At 39.7% G+C, this 18,558-nt stretch overlaps 1 protein-coding gene and 1 long non-coding RNA gene across 2 annotated transcripts in view; one reads left to right on the top strand and one right to left on the bottom strand.

Annotated features, from left to right (window-relative positions):
- LOC147914383 (uncharacterized) overlaps positions 1–15,248 on the bottom strand; it is a 36,443-nt gene extending 21,195 nt beyond the window's left edge. The window contains exon 1 of the long non-coding RNA XR_015555432.1: positions 15,075–15,248. This is a non-coding gene — a long non-coding RNA (uncharacterized LOC147914383). The remainder of the gene's footprint in view (positions 1–15,074) is intronic.
- The window catches only part of SPATA6L (spermatogenesis associated 6 like), a 57,457-nt gene that overhangs the window by 13,338 nt on the left and 25,561 nt on the right, over positions 1–18,558 (top strand). Inside the window, exon 5 of the mRNA XM_087444545.1 lies at positions 12,741–12,865. Within this exon, the coding sequence (XP_087300671.1) occupies positions 12,741–12,865 (125 nt within the window). The remainder of the gene's footprint in view (positions 1–12,740; positions 12,866–18,558) is intronic.

The following is an 18,558-nucleotide window of genomic DNA, read 5'->3' as shown; positions in this document are numbered from 1 at the left end:
GTTTTGATTTGCATTTCCCTAATAATTAGTGATGTTGAACATCTTTTCATGTGTCTGTTGGCAATCTGTATATCTTCTTTGGAAAAGTGTCTGTTCATATCCTCTGCCCATTTTTTGATCACGTTGTTTGTTTTTTTGTTGTTGAGTTGTATGATTTCTTTATATATTTTGGAAATTAACCCGTTGTCGGATATATGATTTGCGAATATTTTCTCCCAGTTGGTGAGTTGTCTTTTCGTTTATGTTTCTGGTTTCCTTTGCCTTGAAGAAGCTTTTTAGTCTGATGTAGTCCTATTTGGTAATTTTTTCTTTTGTTTCCCTTGCCTGAGTAGACATGGTATTCGACAAGATGCTGCTAAAACTGATGTTGAAGAATGTACTGCCTATATTTTCTTCCAAGAGTTTTGTGGTGTCAGGTCTTAAATTCAAGTCTTTAATCCATTTTGAGTTAATTTTTGTGTATGGTGTAAGATAATGGTCTACTTTCATTCTTTTGCATGTAGCTGTCCAGTTTTCCCATCACCATTTATTGAAGAGACTTTCCTTTCTCCATTGTAGGTTCTTGGCTCCTTTGTCAAAGATTAGCTGTTCATAGATGTGTGGTTTTATTTCTGTGCTTTCAATTCTGTTCCATTGATCTGTGTGTCTGTTTTTGTGGCAGTACCATGCTGTTTTGATTACTATAGCTTTGTAGTATATTTTGAAGTGAGGGATTGTGATGCCTCCAGCTTTGTTCTTTTTTCTCAGGATTGTTTTGGCTATTTGAGGTCTTTTGTTGTTCCATATAAATTTTAGGATTCTTTGTTCTATTTCCATGAAGAGTGTCATTGGGGATTCTGATTGGGATTGCACTGAATCTTTAGGTAATATGGATATTTTAACTATGTTTATTTTTCCAATCCATGAGCATGGAATACCTTTCCATTTCTTTATATCTTCTTCAATTTCTTTCAATAATGTCTTATAGTTTTCAGTGTATAGGTCTTTCACCTATTTGGTTAAGTTTATTCCTGGATATTTTATTCTTTTTGTTGCGATTGTAAATGGGATTGTATTCTTGATTTCTCTTTTTGGTAGTTCATAATTAGTGTATAGAAAAGCAACTGATTTTTGAACGTTGATTTTGTACCCTGCAACTTTGCTGTAGTTGTTGATTATTTCTAATAGTTTTCTGATGGATTCTTTAGGATTTTCTCTATATAGAATCATGTCATCTACAAACAGCGAGAGTTTCGTTTCTTCCTTTGCAATTTGGATTCCTTTTTTTTCTTTTTCTTGCCTAACTGCTCTGGCCAAGACCTTCAGTACTATGTTGAATAGGAGTGGCAAGAGTAGGCACCATTGTCTCATTCCTGTTCTCAGAGGAATGGCTTTTAGTTTTTCACCATTATGTTGGCTGTGGGTTTGTCATATATGGCCTTTATTATGTTGAGTTACTTTCCTTCTATACCCATTTTCTTGAGAGTTTTTATCATAAATGGATGTTGGATCTTGTCAAATGCTTTCTGTGCATCTATTACAATGATCATGTGATTTTTATTCCTCATTTTGTTAACGTGGTGTATCACATTGATTGATTTGTGGATGTTGAACATCCCTGCGTCCCTGGTATAAATCTCACTTGATTGTGGTGTATGATCCTTTTAATGTATTGCTATATTCAGTTTGACAATATTTTGTTGAGGATTTTTGCATGTATGTTCATCAGCAATATTGGCCTGTAATTTTCGTTCTTTGTGCCGTCCTTGTCTGACTTTGGGATCCTGGTGATGTTGGCCTCATAAAATATGTTAGGAAGTGCTCCATCTTCATCATTTTTTGGAATATTTTGAGAAGGATAGGTATTAAATCTTCTTTGAATGTTTGGTAGAATTCTCCAGAGAAGCCATCTGGTCCTGGACTTTTGTTTTTTGGGAGGTTTTTGATTACTGTTTTGATCTCTTTACTTGATTCCATTTTGGGACGTTGTATGAGTCTAAGAATTTATCCATTTCTTCTAGGTTATACAATTTGTGGGCATATGGTTTTTCATAGTATTCTCTTATAATCATTTGTATTTCTGCAGTATCCATTGTAATTTCTCCTCTTTCATTTCTAATTTTATTTATTTGAGCCTTCTCTCTTTTTTTTCTTACTGAGTCTGGCTAAGGGTTTGTCAATTTTGTTTATCTTCTCAAAGAACTAGCTTTTAGTTTCATTGATCATTTCTACTGTTTTGTTAGTCTCTATTTCATTTATTTCTGCTCTAATTTTTATTACTTCCCTTCTTCTGCTGACTTTGGGCTTTGGTTGTTCTTCTTTTTCTGGTTCTTTTAGGTGTAGTTTAAGATTGCTTATTTGAGATTTCTCTTATTTGTTAAGGTGGGCCTGTATTGCTATGAATTTCCCTCTTAGGACCACCTTTGCTGCATCCCGTATGAGTTGGTATTGTGTATTTTCATTTTCATTTGTTTCCAGATATTTTTTGATTTCTCCTTTTATTTCTTCAGTGATCAATTGGTTGTTCAGTAGCATGTTGTTTAGTCTCCACATATTTGTCACTTTCCCAGCTTTATTCTTGTAGTTGATTTCTAGTTTCATAGCATTGTGGTGAGAAAAGATGCTTGTTATGATTTCAATCTCCCTAATTTATTTGGCTTGCCTTATTTGCCAACATATATGGTCTGTCTTTGAGAATGTTCCATATGCACATGAGAAGAATGTGTATCCTGCTGTTTTTGGATGGAATTCTCGCTGTGTATCTATTAAGTCCATCTGCTCAAGCATTTCATTTAAATCTACTATTTCCTTGTTGACTTTCTGTCTGGATGATCTATCCATTGATATAAGTGGGGTGTTGAGGTCTCCTGCTATTATTGTGTTGCTGTTAATTTCTCCCTTTAGGTCTGTTAATAGTTGCTTTATATACTTTGGTGCTCCTCTGTTAGGTGCATATATATTCATAAGTGTTATGTCCTCTAGGTGGAAAGTCCTTTTTGTCATTATATACTTCCCCTCTTTGTCTCTCATTCCCTTTTTTATCTTGAAGTCTGCCTGGTCTGATATAAGCATGGGAACACCTGCTTTCTTTTGTTTGCCATTTGCTTGGAGCATCATCTTCCATCCCTTCGCTCTGAGCCTATGTTTGTCTTTAGAGCTGAGATGTGTTTCCTGGAGGCAGCATATTGTTGGGTCTTGTTTTTTAATCCATCCAGCTACTCTGTGTCTTTTGATTGGAGAATTCAGTCTGTTTACATTTAGAGTGTTTATTGATATATGAGGGCTTAATACTGACATTTATCTCTTGTTTTCTGGTTGTTCTATATTTCCATTATTTTTGTTCCTTTGTATTTCTGACTGCCATTTCATTTTGGTGGTTTTCTATAAATTTTGGCTCTGCTCTGATTTTTGTTTAGCGGTTACTGTGAAGTTTGTATAAAAGATCTTGTAGATGAGATAGTCCATTTTCTGATAGCTTCTTATCTCCATTAGCCTAAGCAGTTTCCATCTCTTTTCTCTTCCCCTTCTGAGTTATTGTTGTCACAAATTATTCTGTTCAGTGTTGTGAGTTTTTGACTAAGTTGAAGTGTTTATAGTTACTTTTGATGCTTCCCTTCCCTTTAGTTTTTAAGTTATAATTGAGTATTTGCTACCCTGTTCTGAAAAAGAGCTGCAGTTTTCTGATTTTTGTCTGTCTATTTATTTCCTTGGTCAAAGCTTTGTATACCTTTGCCTTTTTGTTTCAAGTATGAGGGCATCCTTGATCATTTCTTGTCAGGGAGCTCTAGTGGTGATGAACTCCCTCAACTTTTATCTGGGAAAGCTTTTATATCTCCATCATATCTGAAAGATAGCTTTGCTGGATAGGGTATTCTTGGCTGAAAATTTTTGTCTTTCAGTATTTTTTTTGTGTGTGTGTGTGAGGAAGATTGGCCCTAAGCTAACATCTGTTGCTAGTCTTCTTTTTGCTGAGGAGGATTAGCCATGTGCTAACATCTGTGCCCATTTGCCTCTACTTTGTCTATGGGACGCTGCAACAGGATGGTTTGATGAGTGGTGCATAGGTCCATGCCAGGGATCTGAACCTGGAAATGCCGGGCCACCAAAGCAGAGTATGTGAACTTAACCACTATGCCACCAGGCCACCCCTGTCTTTCAGTATTTTGAATATATCATTCCATTCTCTCCTAGCCTGTAAGGTTTCTGCTGAGAAATCCACTGAAAGCCTGATAAGGGTTCCTTTGTAGGTTATTTTCTTCTACCTTGCTGCCCTTAGTAGTTTTCTTTGTCATTGATTTTTGCCAGTTTTACTATTATATGCTTTGGAGAAGCTCTTTTAGCATTGATGTAATTAGGAGTTCTATTGGCTTCATGTCTTTGTATGTCTGGTTCCTTCTCCATGTTTGGGAAGTACTCAGCTATTATTTCTTTGAACAAACTCTGTGCTCTTTTCTCCCCCTCTTCTCCCTCTGGAATCCTTATGTTGCTTTTCCTAATTGAGTCAGATATTTCTCAAAGAATTCCTTCCTTTTTAACAATCTTAGTTCTCTCTCCTCCTCCACCTAAAGCACTTGTATATTTCTATTCTCTAAAGCACTAGTTCTTCCCTCTATAACTTCAGCTCTGTTTTTAAGGGATTCTAGATTATTTTTCTTTTTTGTGAGAAAGATTAGCCCTGAGCTAACATCCAATGCCAATCCTTCTCTTTTTGCTGAGGAAGATTGGCCTGGGGCTAATCTGTGCCCATCTTCCTCTACTCTATATGGGATGCCGCCACAGCATAGCTTGACAAGTGCTGTGTCAGTGCTCACCTGGGATCCAAACCTGCGAACCCCGGGCTACCGAAGCAGAGCATGTGCACCTAGCTGCTATGCCACCAGGCTGGCCCCTCTAGATTATTTATTATCTCATCAATTGTGTTCTTCTCATCCAGGATTTCTCCTTGTTTTTTTTTATTTTTGTAGTTCAATCTCTTTGGTGAGGTATTTCTTATTATTAATTTTATTCCTGAGCTCATTGAACTGTCTTTCTGAATTTTCTTGTAACTTGTTGAGTTTCTTTATGACAGCTATTTCAAATTCTGTGTCATTTAGATTGTAAATTTCTGTAACTTCAGGGTTGGTTTCTGGAGAGTTGTCATTTTCCTACTACTCTGAATTGTTGCTGTAGCTTTGAAACTGGACTCAATGGGTTCATCTCTTGGTGAGTGCAGAGCCGAAAAGTACAACCGAGGCTGATCAACCAAGGCTGAAGTGGATGAAGAAAAAGATTTATTGCTTGCACAAGCAATGGAGAACACTGGGGTAGCTCCCAAAGCAGTGACTCCCTGAGCTTAATGCAGGTGGAGGTTTTATATACCAGAGTGCAGAGGATATGTTACAGCTGTGTAACAACTGGGCCTGGTCAGCGGGCATGTGCAGGCCATTACATAACAAGTTCAGTGCCATTACATAACAGGTTCAATGCAACATGCCGTTTAGAGCTGGAGCAATTTGCAGGGGTCCTGCTGCAACCATGTAAGTTTTGCTCTAGGATGGCAACACCTGTGAAAACAAGGACATTAACTTCTGATAAACAGCATATTTAGTTTCCTCCTTGTCTGGAAAACATTTGACAGACTATGTTTAGTTATGGATCAGATTTTCATTAACCCTTTCCTTGCCTGGTTTCTGGTCACAGTGTCTCATGGTGTTTGATGAACTAATCCTTTGCCGGTGCATCTGTGGTAGTATCAGGTCACAGATTCCACCTGCTACCGCTAGGGGAAAGCAGGAGCTGTGTTTCTGATCCCAGCTCATCTGCTGCAACTTGTGGGGGTATGGTGGGCAGTCCCATCAGCCAGGAAAGCATTCGTGGGCGGGCTCAGTGCTGCCACCACCTCTTCTTGTGGTCATGCTGGCCACTGTGCTTGGTGGGTGGGGCTTCTTTGTGGGGTCCCAGTCTGGTCCACTTGTTGGGACTGCAGTGGCCTGGTGGGCTCTGCCGCTGGCTGGGAAAGTGTTTGTGCATGGGCTCAGGGCTGCTTCTGCCTCTTCCTACAGTCGTGCCAAGGTGTGTTCCCACTTGTGGGACTGCAGCTGTACTATGGGTGCTCCAGGCTGGGAAAGCATTTGTGCATGTGCACAGGACTGCTGGGGAGGGATCGGGGAGTGCTCACTTATCTCCTCTACTTCCTGGAGGCCCACTCCATTCACCTTCAGATGGATAGCTGTGTGCGTCTCTCAGGCATCCTGTTGTGCTGTGTGGGTATCCTCTATTGATCAATGAATGTCCATTTAGTTGTAGTTCAAAGTGGGGAGAGATAAAGGGAACAGCTCACTCTACTGTGTTGCTGATGTCACTCTAAAATTTACTTCTTAAACATTTTCATTTTCCTGTGTTATGATTTGTTTTCTTTCTTTCCTTCTGTATAACATGACTGTCAGTGTCCTTTGATTACTTGTGGAATGATGTCTGGATGTTAACCTTGCATTTTAGTACAAATTCCTGATATTTTTACCAAAGTTTTTAATCAGTTATGCTCAATACGTATGTATTTCCCCTGTTTTGTTGCCTTATTTTGATATTTTATTTTATGAATTTTTCTTTTTCTTAAGAAAGCATGGGAGAAGGAAGATGAGCCTGGCAGACGCCTCAGCTAAAGCAGAGGTGGCTGTGGAGGCTTTTATGGGGATCATAGCCCTGCCTGCTGGGGCTGTTCCTGGAGCAGGTCAAGGGCCCCAGAGGAGTGGAGTGGACCCAGAGTCTGGTTCTTTTTCTGCCTCTTGGTTTGTTGGTAGAGGCAGGCCCTGAAAACAGTCAAGGACCCCACTCTCAGTGGATGTAGGCATAGACACTCTTGTGTATGTCAGTGCTTTCTTAGGAAGGCAGAACAGAGGGAAGATCAGAGATGTCTCCTACCTGCTTTTCTGAAATTCTAACTGAATCTTTTTCAGCCTAAAAATGACAGGCTAAAATCAGGGCATTTAGTTTTTTTTCCATAAGTTTTTTTTTCTTATTTGACCCAGTTTTATGTTCAAACATGTATCACTGCTAACTGGCAAGTTACATTTTATTATACTAATAAAATAGAATAGAATACTAATAAAATAGAAGAATAAAATAGAATAGACCCATTTGGGTCTTATTTAATTTTACATGAATTTTTAAAAAATTATCCAATGCCTAAATATTCTCACTGTAAAAATTTTAGCTAACACAAAATTATATAAAACGAAAAGTCAAAAGCCACATTCGTCAACAACCCCAACAATAATTACTATTAATAAATTATGTATCTTTTTAGACCTTTTAAAATGCATTTAGTATGTATAATGCACTTAGTTTATTCAACCAACCCTAAAATATGTACATATATACGTATATATACACATATACATATATACTAAATATATCTAGTATTTAGCACATGTATACTTAGTATATATAGGTTGAATATACATATTCTGCAACTTGCTTTTTAAAATTTAATGTATCTTAGACTGCCGTATGTTTTTCACATGATCAGAAATCCATCTGTGAGAAGGTTGCAAGAATAGTTCAAAACCGTGAAGATTAGAGAATATTGAAGCTAGGTGCATGCATACTGGTTATAACGTAGAAGTTAATCAGATGCAAAATGGAGGCTTTATTATACTTGTTTTCATTTTGTCTACAGTCCTTCAACTTCAGATTGTAATTTTAGTGGAATTAAATTTGAATTTCTCAAAATAATTAATTTTGTTCAGCTTCAGATGCATTACAGATTGGTGCATTAATTTCTCCAACATATGTTTATTGAAGGTGTACTCAGAACATGCCCTACACTGTGCCACTTCCTGGTATCACCCCGGGGCACCAGGCACAGAGTGGTGACGGTGAGCCCTCATGATCTGCTGGGTCTTGATACCAGATGATTAAGGAAAAATGATTTGCTTAAAGTCTCATGTGTACTGCACTGTGGGGTCACATGGGGCACATTTAGGTTCTCAGGGACCAATTCTTCATTGGCTGAATTGTTACCTTTTCATTTTGCTGTAGATATTACTTTATTGTTTGATATTTTTTTGCATTACTTTCAAACACACTTATTATAGTTAAAAGACATATTATGATCATTAAGTTAATGATACAAATACCTCACATTTGTGTACAGCTTTTCTTGTAATGAACGAAGAGGTCCAATGATTTGGCTTAGAAGCAATAAAGACTGGTTTTTCATTTTGCAAAGGTGGGAAAAAGCAGTTGGACACTGGGGGGCAGCATAATCCTGATTGATGGTGAGCTTGGTGCTTTCTTTTTATTGACCTTTTAAATAAAAACCTCTACTTTGGGATAACTCATGTATATTCAGTCCAGCTGTAAAATGCTACTTTTAGTGGCCACCCGTTCCCTGAATCAGACATTGATTTTATACCTCAGAGTGATGTTTACTGGGCATCAGCAAGGACAGAACTCCTTCCTCAGGTGATCTGGTTTTGAATTCCTTCTTTGCCATGTGGCATCATGACAAGTGTCTTCAACTCTCAGAGCCTCAGTGTCCTCCTTATCTATAAAGAGGAATCAAATGAGACCCCATATTGCGAAGCAAGCTGTCAATTCTGATATGCTCTATGAATGTTAGATACTTCTCGAACCAATATTATTAAAATTATTATTTCTCTTGAAGTTTCATTTGTTTCCTTTTTTGGGGAGAAGTTTTTCATTGATGGCATTGGTGATGTCCCTGCCTGCACCATTAGCCTATTAAGAACACTGAGTTCTTTCAGACATTTCACTTGGCCTGTGAGACCTGCTCAGTTTGTGTATATTTTTATTTGTTATTTATAACCTAGGCTCTTGCTGTAATATCCCCTTGGTGTGGTGACATTTTCACACTGGGTGGCAGTTTAAATCTCTAGAAAATGACTAAACCAGAGAGACAGAATTGAGAATCTTCACAGCCTTCTATTTCTCTAACCCTATTTCAGTCTCTTATTCCTGTGATTCCAAAGATAGTGGATGAGTTTGCCTCCAATTCTCTGATCTCTTATTTTCATCTGGATTCTTCTTAATATAGGAATAGTAATTTAGCAGTATCATTTTGGATACAGTGACAAGAACTAGCCGAAAACATGAAAGGAAAAAAGAAACGCCCACTGTGTAGAGCATCATACCATGCATCAAGGTGTTTGTTCCCAGTAGGAGCATATGGTTGAAAACACATGACATTCATAGAGACCAGAATGGGGCTGAGACCACTGCTGGGCTGGTGTCACAGAGCTGTCATGATAATGGCAGGCAGTGGCAGACACTATGGTATGCACTTCATATGTGTTTGTCATTTGTCCTCACAATAGCCCTAAGGGGCAGGTACTATTATGACTTTTATATTTTCCTGAAGAGGAAACTTACATAAGGAGGTTATGTAATTTGCTCAAGGTCACATAGCTGGTAAATGCTAGAGCAGGGGTTTGAACCCAGCTCTGTCTGAACTTAGAAACTGAGTTCTTAACCACTGTACTATAGGCTTCAGTAGAAAGTTATATTTTGTTGCTAGTGATGGGTAAGGAAATTGTCACATCACTTCCCATTTTCAAACTGTACTTCTGAGATCTCTGAATAGAGGAAATCTCTCTGGGCCAGTAAAGATGGGGAGGTCATGCCCTTCATGGGGAGCATTGTAAAAGGAGCATTGATAGAAAGGGAGGCCAGGATGAGACTAGTAAATGAAGTAGATTGGTCTTAGAATTCCACTAACCTTCCCACCTGCCTCCCCACCTTCTCTTTACCATCAATTTAAATGGTACGTTTCTGTGTATAAGTGTTTAGCACTTGTAGATTCTACTCTCCAGGAGGGCAGGAATTGTATCCACCTTGTTCACTAGTATACATCCGGTGTCTAGAACTCCTGGCATGTAGTAGGTTCTCAATGCATATTTCTTGAATGTATGAGTGAAAAGAAATTATTGAAAATAAATTAATGGTAAGAGAAAAGATTTTAGAGACATTTAGTCTGTCTCCCGTTTTTTACAGTTGTGGCAACTGAGTCTCAAAGAGGGTAACTAATGGTTATTGAATGGCTAATGTAAGCAGGCACTTAAGTAAGTTATCTTGTTTTAATGTTCACATTCATTCATCTAAGAAACACTTATCAAGTACCCCTATGTACCAGGCATTGTTCCACAGGCTGAGGGGCAGGGTGTAAAATGCTGCCCTTTATCATTCTTTTCTGAACATCATTGAAACTCAATTTTAAAATGTCTGCCTTTAATGACATCTCAAGGGGCCTAAGAAAGATGCAGACAGTATGGCCCCTTTTCAGGTGAGATTGGCTTGGCCGGGCCATGTACTAGTTGAACTGCCCTGAGCTCACACCTTTCTAGGGACAGCCCTCCCAGAAATATAATAAAGAACAGAACAGACAGAGTCACTACTTTCACAGAGCATTCGTGGAAGCAGATCATATATACATGAACAAAAATATCAGTTAGAGGTAATTATTAGACTGAAAGTAAAACAGGGTGATGAAAAAGTGGCAGGCTCCTTTAGGTTGGGTTGCTGCCTTTCTGATGAGATGACATTTAAACCAAGGCCCAGCATTCTATAGGAGGGAGCCAGCCATGCAGAGATCTGGGGAATGAACATCACAGGGAGAACAGTGGGACAAACCTCTAAGGTCGAGGCGAACTTGATGTGTTTGAGGGAAAAGCAAGAAGGGCAGCAGGGATGACATGGAATGATCAAGGAGGAGAGAGGTAATAAGTGAAGTAGGAGAGGTGATTAGAGGCCTCATTATAGAGTCTTGAAAATGCTTAGATTTTATTCTAATGTGATGGGAAGCCTATTGGAAAGTTTTAAGCAGGTGACAAGCACAGTCTGATGTATTTATAACATCACATATGTGGAGAATAGGTTTGAGTGCAGGAAGAATGGAAACGGGTAGACCAGCTAGGAGGCCATGGCAGTAGTCCAGGAGAGGTGGTGGGGGCTTGGGCCAGGGTGGTAGCTATAAAGATGGAGAGAAGGGGACAGATTTTGGCTTTATTTTGAAAGTAGAGTCAGTAGGACTTGCTAATGGATTGATGTAAGGAGTAAAAGAAGGAGTGGAATCAAGGATAAATCCTAGATTTTTGACTTGAGCAACTGGTGCTGGTTCCTCTGATGAGAAGGCTAGGGGAAAGCTGATTTGTGGGGAAAAAATCAAGAGTTCTGTTTTGGACCTGTTATGATGAATACAATCTCAACAGGATGAGAAGGAAGAAAGGACATTTTGGAAGGAATGGTCATAAGCTGAGGAAGTACATAGCAGAGGAGGGAAGGACCATCATCAGTCCTTTGTGGCTGGAGAGTCTGAGAGGGGAAGAGTGGAAAGAAATGATGTCATGATGAAAAATATGGAATACTTTCTTTTGTGCTTTCATCTTTTCCTTATTAGAACCAAAACATTCATATTAAATGAAATAAGTTGGAAGAAATTAATTCATCTTTTGATGTAAAATCCATTATTTGATGTAAAATCAATTATTTTCTATAGTTGAGGTACCAAAAATGCCCTCATCAGAATTCTTGTCACAAACAAAATGACAGTCACCAAACAGTGAAGCTGCCTCATTGACTACAGTGACTTTTGTCTTGGTGCTCTGCACAGAGGCCACTCTCAATGCAAGCTACTTGTGTAAGACCTGCTGTGTAGACAAGGAGGGCTCAGATGGCAGCTTCTCCATCCTTCAGCTCAGTGATTCTCAATCCTATTAGACTCAAGATCTTCTTTCGGGAATGAGTATTTTGTAGCATCTCTCTTACCATACTGAAATAATATTCATAGTTAATATAACCAACTTACACAAATCATTGCAAAAATCAATATAATATTCCAGCTGTAATATAATGGAGAAATAAAAGTAAAGTGATTTAAAATAAATATATATATCAATATGTAAATGTTGAACAACATGAAGTATTTAGATGTGACATGATTTTCAAAATGCCAGAAGGGTCTTGGTAAAGATCTAAACAAAGCACAGTTGTTCCTTAACTTAATTGGTACCGGCATTCCTGAAAATTCAGTGTATTTTAAAATCATGTGAAAAGTGCTTTGTGTTTATATGTAACAGTTAGGTCCCAGGCTCAGACCATTATAAAAGGGTTTCTCACCTGAAAGAATATCGGGTAGGACATTAGAAAGTCGTGTAGGAGTGTCATGAGCATTGCAGGACCCTCTAGCACCTTTGGCTCCTGCCCATGAAATATCCCCACAAATTTCCGAAATGTCTCTGGGGTTAGTACCAGCACTGCTGAGAACCACAGCTCTGGCTGTTCTCTGGGCCTTTGGAACACTGACACATCCCTGTATCACTCCACATTGAACCCTAGTCTACACTGTAACCTTTGCACGAACGGGGCCTTGTCTGCCTTGTTCCTGTTCCATCCCTAGGACCTGGCCCACAGTATGTCCTTAGAAGACAGTTGTTGAAGGAAAGAATGGATGGATGGATGGATGGATGGATGGATGGATGGATGGAAGGAAAGAAATTTTCCTGTTTGTTTTGTGGAGCAATTCTTTAAATAGTCTTTCTTCTCTGTTATGACTTGGGAGGGCTTTTAAAAATTATCCATGAGATAAAAAGTAGTAGAAGTCATCCATCTCTTGAATTACAGGTGCTGTGGTCAAAATGTCTATTTTTATCTGAGTGCCATCTCTGCCGTCACCCATCTAAGCTTTGGTTTTGTTCAACTCAGGGATGTCGATACATCATTTTCAGAACATAAATGTACTTATGCCTTTTCTCCATTCTTTCAAGTATGGGCAGAGTTGGCCTACTATGAAGAAAACACACGGGATTTTCTGTTCCCTGAGCCCAAGCTGACACCTTCACACCCTGGGATGTGTAGGGAGGTGCTCATGAAGACGGTTGCAGGTTTTCCGGTAAGTGATCTGAGCCCAGCTGGGCTTCTGTTGGGAGAGAAATTCTTGGGACCTGAACATTTTATTCCTGGCAGGGCTTGCTCTTGGGCACATCGCTTCCTCTTGGTTAGTACTCCTGTTGTTCTGTTTTAGCACCCCTGTTTAGATGCCCCGGAATCAGAATCAGAATCCGAGTACCAAATTATACTAATTTCCACTGTTGATGTGAGCAGTGAGAGTCTTACCTAATCAGGCTAAATCATTGCCATAGTCACACTGTCACATAGTTATAAAAAGGTTGCTTTTTTTTTTTTTTTTACCTCCTCATAATGCAAGTTAACAGAAAGATTTGATATCAATTTATTTAATCATAGCTATTATTTTACTAATAATAACGGTAAAAAAAGAGAAGTAATAGTAATAATGCTACTTCTCATTTATTCTGCCGTTTTGATTTTTCGTATGAAATCTTATTTTCCTCGTAACAATTCTCAAGTCAGCCAAGGCAGGTATTATGGTCTCCACTTAAAGGAGGGAAAACTGACAGAAGTTCACAGACTGATATTATTGAAGGATCTGCAAAGACACGTCAGTTATTCAGTTGATAATCTAACTGTTTTGGGGGCATTATCTGAAACCAAATGCAAAATGTTCATTTTGATGTTATCTGTGATGATTTCTAACTCTGCAGCAACTCTGACAATTTTCTCACCTTGTGTGTCACTTGGATGACCTCCGTCTTAAGGGCCACATCTTTGTGAATTATAAAAAGCATATTTAATACTCAGCATTTCTGTTATTGCCCCATAAATTACAATTATTATAAGTTAATAAAGTGTTATTGTCTCCATTTTGTTGAGAGTACTGTGCAGAATATGTAACATGCAGGACCCGTGTTTCTAGGAAGTTTCTAATGACACAACTTCTAGTTCTAATACTTCAGACAGGAGACATTCATCAAAAGTTGTCCTAATCGGAATTCCTAGAGCCATAACTTTAAGCCCTCCATAATCTTTGAGGGTTTGGTGAATATCACTGACACCATTTTTTTTTCCTCAGAGAGATTCACTTATATCTATGGTACTTGTGATATCCTCGCCTTTATTATTTTGAGTTATTGGGATATTGCTCTTCAGAAGCTGAAAGGGGATAAAAACTGATGAGAATAAGGTGTGGGATGCTCTTTATATTAACTTTAGTTTGCCTGAGTTTTCTATTAAATAAAAGCCATCTACAAACACTGGGCTGGTATCCAGCTAAGTATCAAGACAAGGAGAAACACTTTCTTATATTTTCTCTGATGTTATCTCTGTTATGGGCATAAGTAGGGAGAAGAGCCTATAGGAAGTTGTGTTTATAATTATTCATAAATACAGGTGATCATCAGAGAAAGGGCTTTAAAACTGCTGGGAAAGATCCTCACGCGTTAAAGTACCAATTCTTACAATGAAGTTAATTGAAGTATATTTTAAACAATCTGTAAAAAGATAGAGGAGCTCAGTTTCTCTCAAATGTTCTATAAAGCAAAATAAAACCATTTGCCGAAGTTTTAACAGTAGCCGACGTTCATTGCGCACTCACTAGATGCCCGGCACTGTGCTGAGTTCGTTACCTGGATTATCTTCTTCAATCCTCCTTAACCCTGCAAGACGGCTACTATTCTTTTCTGCATTTTACCGAAGGGGAAGCTGGCATAGAGAGTTTAAGAAATGTGCTTGGCTGGGAGGGAGTCAAGATGGCGGCATAGGCAGACTCTGAACTCACCTCCTCCCGTGGACACAGCCAATTTACAACTACTCGTGGAAAAATTACCCCTGAGACAGAGCTGAAAACTGGATAAGAGGAACTCCTGCAACAACGGACAATCCTAACTGGGGTGGAAGAGGCAGAGACTCCCTTCCGGAGAGGAAAAACGCCGCCTTCACAAGCCGCCAGCTTCATGGCCGCCGGGAGCAGCTCACAGGTACGCAGCCTCCCTGGAGGCGCGGGGCCCTGAGCCGGGGAGCACCCCCGCTGTGGGCATTGTGTGGACCCAGCACAATCGAGACCAGCGGCATAATATCTGACTTTGCTGCTACTAAAGCATTGGGTAGCACCCCCAGAAAACCCGGTTCACAAAGAAACTAAAACTGGCTCTTAAAGGGCCCGCGCACAAACTCACCCGTTCCAGAAAGCATCCTAAAATCACCAGAAAGAAAGGTGCACACTGCTTTGGTGACAAGAGACTCACCTAATAGGCCCTGAGTGCATCTCGGTGAGGGGTGAGACCTCTCCAGGGACTGGGACATTGGCGGCGGCCATTGTTGTGGCCTGGTGTGAGCGTGCTGACACAGACACCATTGGAGTTTTCCCTGAGACCTGCTAGCCCAGGGTCTGCTCCACCCGCTAGAGCACCGATTTAATCCAGCTCAGCCAGGGCAGGCAGCCCACCCTAGAGACTGGCCCCACCTAACAACAAACCCTCAGGCAACGTGTGGGCCTGCATAGATTGGTGACTGGATTTTCTGCAGCCTGGCAACTGAGCTGACTTGAGCGGGGCAGGGTGTGCACAAGGAGCGGGTGGAGAGTGTGGGGTGGTGGCGGAGTGTGTGGGGCTCCCGCCGTGGAGAGACTGGGTCCGCTTGGGGAGGTCGGGGCGCTCACACGGGGCAGGACTGTGTTGACTGTGTGTGTGGACCTGTGGGCGGCAGGGCTTGTCAGCTGCAGAAGACTTGTGCTTCTCAAAGACCCACATAGGAGGTTTGCCCCACCTTCCAAAGCCTGAAACAATTGGGTGCTCCTGTGCCTGAGGCCAGCCCCACCCAGCTGCAATCCTCAGAGAGCTGACAAGAGACCTAATAGGCTAGAGGTTTACAGCAATTCTAAGGCCCTGAGCCTAACAACCTGCCACGCTGGGGCCTACTCACTTAAAAGAAATACTGCAACACAGATGTGGTATTAGAACTTGCAGCCAACTGTGCTGGGGCTCTCACACCTGATAAAGAGACTGAAGGGCCCACAACAACTACAAGCAGCTGAGCATTACAACAGCTGGCCAGGAGCATAACTCAGCCTCCTGGGCGCCTATAGGGAGAGCTAACAGGCCACAATAGAAGCACACACGTAGCCCACATAGGGGTCACCCTGGAACATTGAGAACTGAGGGAAGCACACTGGAAGCCTCCTAAGCCATCACTTACATAAGGTCACCTATCCAAGAGCAGGAGACGAGCTGACCTACCTAATACATAGACACAAGCACAGGGAAAGAGGCAAAATGAGGAGGCAAAAGAATACATTCCAAGTAAGGGAACAGGACAAAACCCCAGAAAAGGAACTAAGTGAAACAGAAATGAGCAACCTACCCGACAGAGAGTTCAAACTAAGAGTGTTAAGGATGCTAACTGATCTGGGGAGAAGAATAGATGAACTCAGTGAGAATGTCAACAAAGAAATGGAAGATATAAAAAGAACCAATCAGAAATGAAGAATACAATACTGGAAATGAAAAATTCATTAGAGGGACTCAAAAGCAGAGTAGAGGATACAGAAGAACGGATCTGTGAGCTGGAAGAAAGACTAGAAGAAATTACCCAAGGTGAACAGGTAAAAGAGAAAAGAATTAAAAAGAGTGAGGACAGTCTAAGGGACCTCTGGGACAACATCAAGCGCACTAACATCCGTGTTATAGGTGTCCCGGAAGGAGAAGAGCGAGACAAGGGGGCAGAGAATCTATTTCAAGAAATAATAGATGAAAACTTCCTAACCTAAGGAAGGAAACAGACATCCAGGTACAGGAGGCACAGAGAGCCCCAAACAAGATAAACCCAAAGAGGCCCACACCAAGACACATCATAATCAAAATGTCCAGAATTAAAGATAAAGAGAGAATCCTAAAAGCCACAAGAGAATGTCAAGTTACATACAAAGGAAACCCCATAAGGCTATCAGCTGACTTCTCAGCAGAAACCTTACAGGCTAGAAGAGAAAGGCACGATAAATCTAAACTGCTAAAAGGCAAAAACTTACAGCCAACAATACTCTACCCAGCAAGGTTATCGTTCAAAATGGAAGGAGAGATCAAAAATTTCCCAGACAAGCAAAAATTAAAGGAGTTTGTCACCAAGAAACCAGTGTTACAAGAAATGTTAAAGGGACTGATTTAAGGGGAAAAGAGAAGACCACAAATAGGAAAAATTATCTATTTCCACGATTAGAACGTAATGGATACAAATGCACAAAAAGAAGTTGGATATGATATCAAAAACAAAAGGAGGGAGGAGGGTAGTTAAAGAGTCCAGCTTTCAGACAGAGGTCAAACTAAAGTGACCACCAATACTGTATAGAAGAAGTCAGGAACAGAGAAGGACTACTAAAACACTGAGGGAAAAAAAAAAAAGTTAAAAATGGCAGTAAGTACATACTTATCAATAGCTACTTTAAACGTCAATGGACTAAATGCTCCAATTAAAAGGCATAGGGTGGCTGACTGGATAAAAAACAAGACCCATATATATGCTGCATACAAGAGACACACTTCAGACCTAAAGACACTCACAAACTGAAAGTGAAGGGATGGAAAAAGATACTCCACGCAAATGGCAATGAAAAGAAAGCAGGGGTAGCAGTACTCATATCAGACAAAATAGACTTTAAAACAAAAACTGTAAAACGAGACAAAGAAGGGCATTACATAATGATCAAGGGAACAATCCAACAAGAGGATATAACACTTGTAAATATCTACGCACTCCAATGTAGGTGCACCTAAATATATAAAGCAATTATTAACAGACATAAAAACAGAAATAGACAGTAACACAATAATAGTAGGGGACTTTAACACTCCACTTACACCAACGGATAGATCATCCAAACAGAAGATCAATAAGGAAACATTGGCCTTAAACGACACACTAGAACAGATGGACCTAGTAGATATATACAGAGCATTCCATCCAAAAACCGAAGAATACACGTTCTTTTCAAATGCACATGGAACATTCTCCAGGATTGATCACATATTAGGCCACAAAACAAGTCTCCATAAATTTAAGAAGATTGAAATAATACCAACCATCTTTTCTGACCACAACGGTATGAAACTAGAAATCAACTATAGGAAGAAAATCAGAAAAGCCACAAATACATGGAGATTAAACAAAATGCTACTGAACAACGATTGGGTTAACGAAGAAATCAAAGAAGAAATCAAAAATACCTGGAGACAAATGAAAATGAAAATACGACATGCCAGAATTTATGGGATACAGCAAAAGCAGTTCTAAGAGGGAAGTTTATAGCAATACAGGCCTATCTCAACAAACAAGAAAAATCTCAAATAAACAATCTAACAATGCACCTAAAGGAACTGGAAAAAGAAGAACAAACAAAGCCCAAAATCAGTAGAAGAAGGGAAATAATAAAAATCAGAGCAGAAATAAATGAAATAGAGACCAAAAAAACAATAGAAAAAATTAATAAAACCAAGAGCTGGTTCTTTGAAAAGATAAACAAAAATGACAAACCTTTAACTTAACTCACCAAAAAAAAAAGAGAAGGCACAAATAAGTAAAATCAGAAATGAAAGAGGAGAGGTTACAACAGACACCTCAGAAATACAAAAGATTATAAGAGAATACTATGAAAAACTATATGCCAACCAATTCGACAATCTGGAAGAAATGGATAAATTCTTAGAATCATACAACCTTCCAAAACTGGATCAAGAAGAA

The sequence above is a fragment of the Ceratotherium simum genome, chromosome 20, assembly GCF_057802395.1.
Source record: "Ceratotherium simum simum isolate JZ-2026a chromosome 20, ASM5780239v1, whole genome shotgun sequence".
Lineage (NCBI taxonomy): Eukaryota > Metazoa > Chordata > Mammalia > Perissodactyla > Rhinocerotidae > Ceratotherium > Ceratotherium simum.
This window is presented reverse-complemented; position numbering and strand designations above follow the sequence as displayed.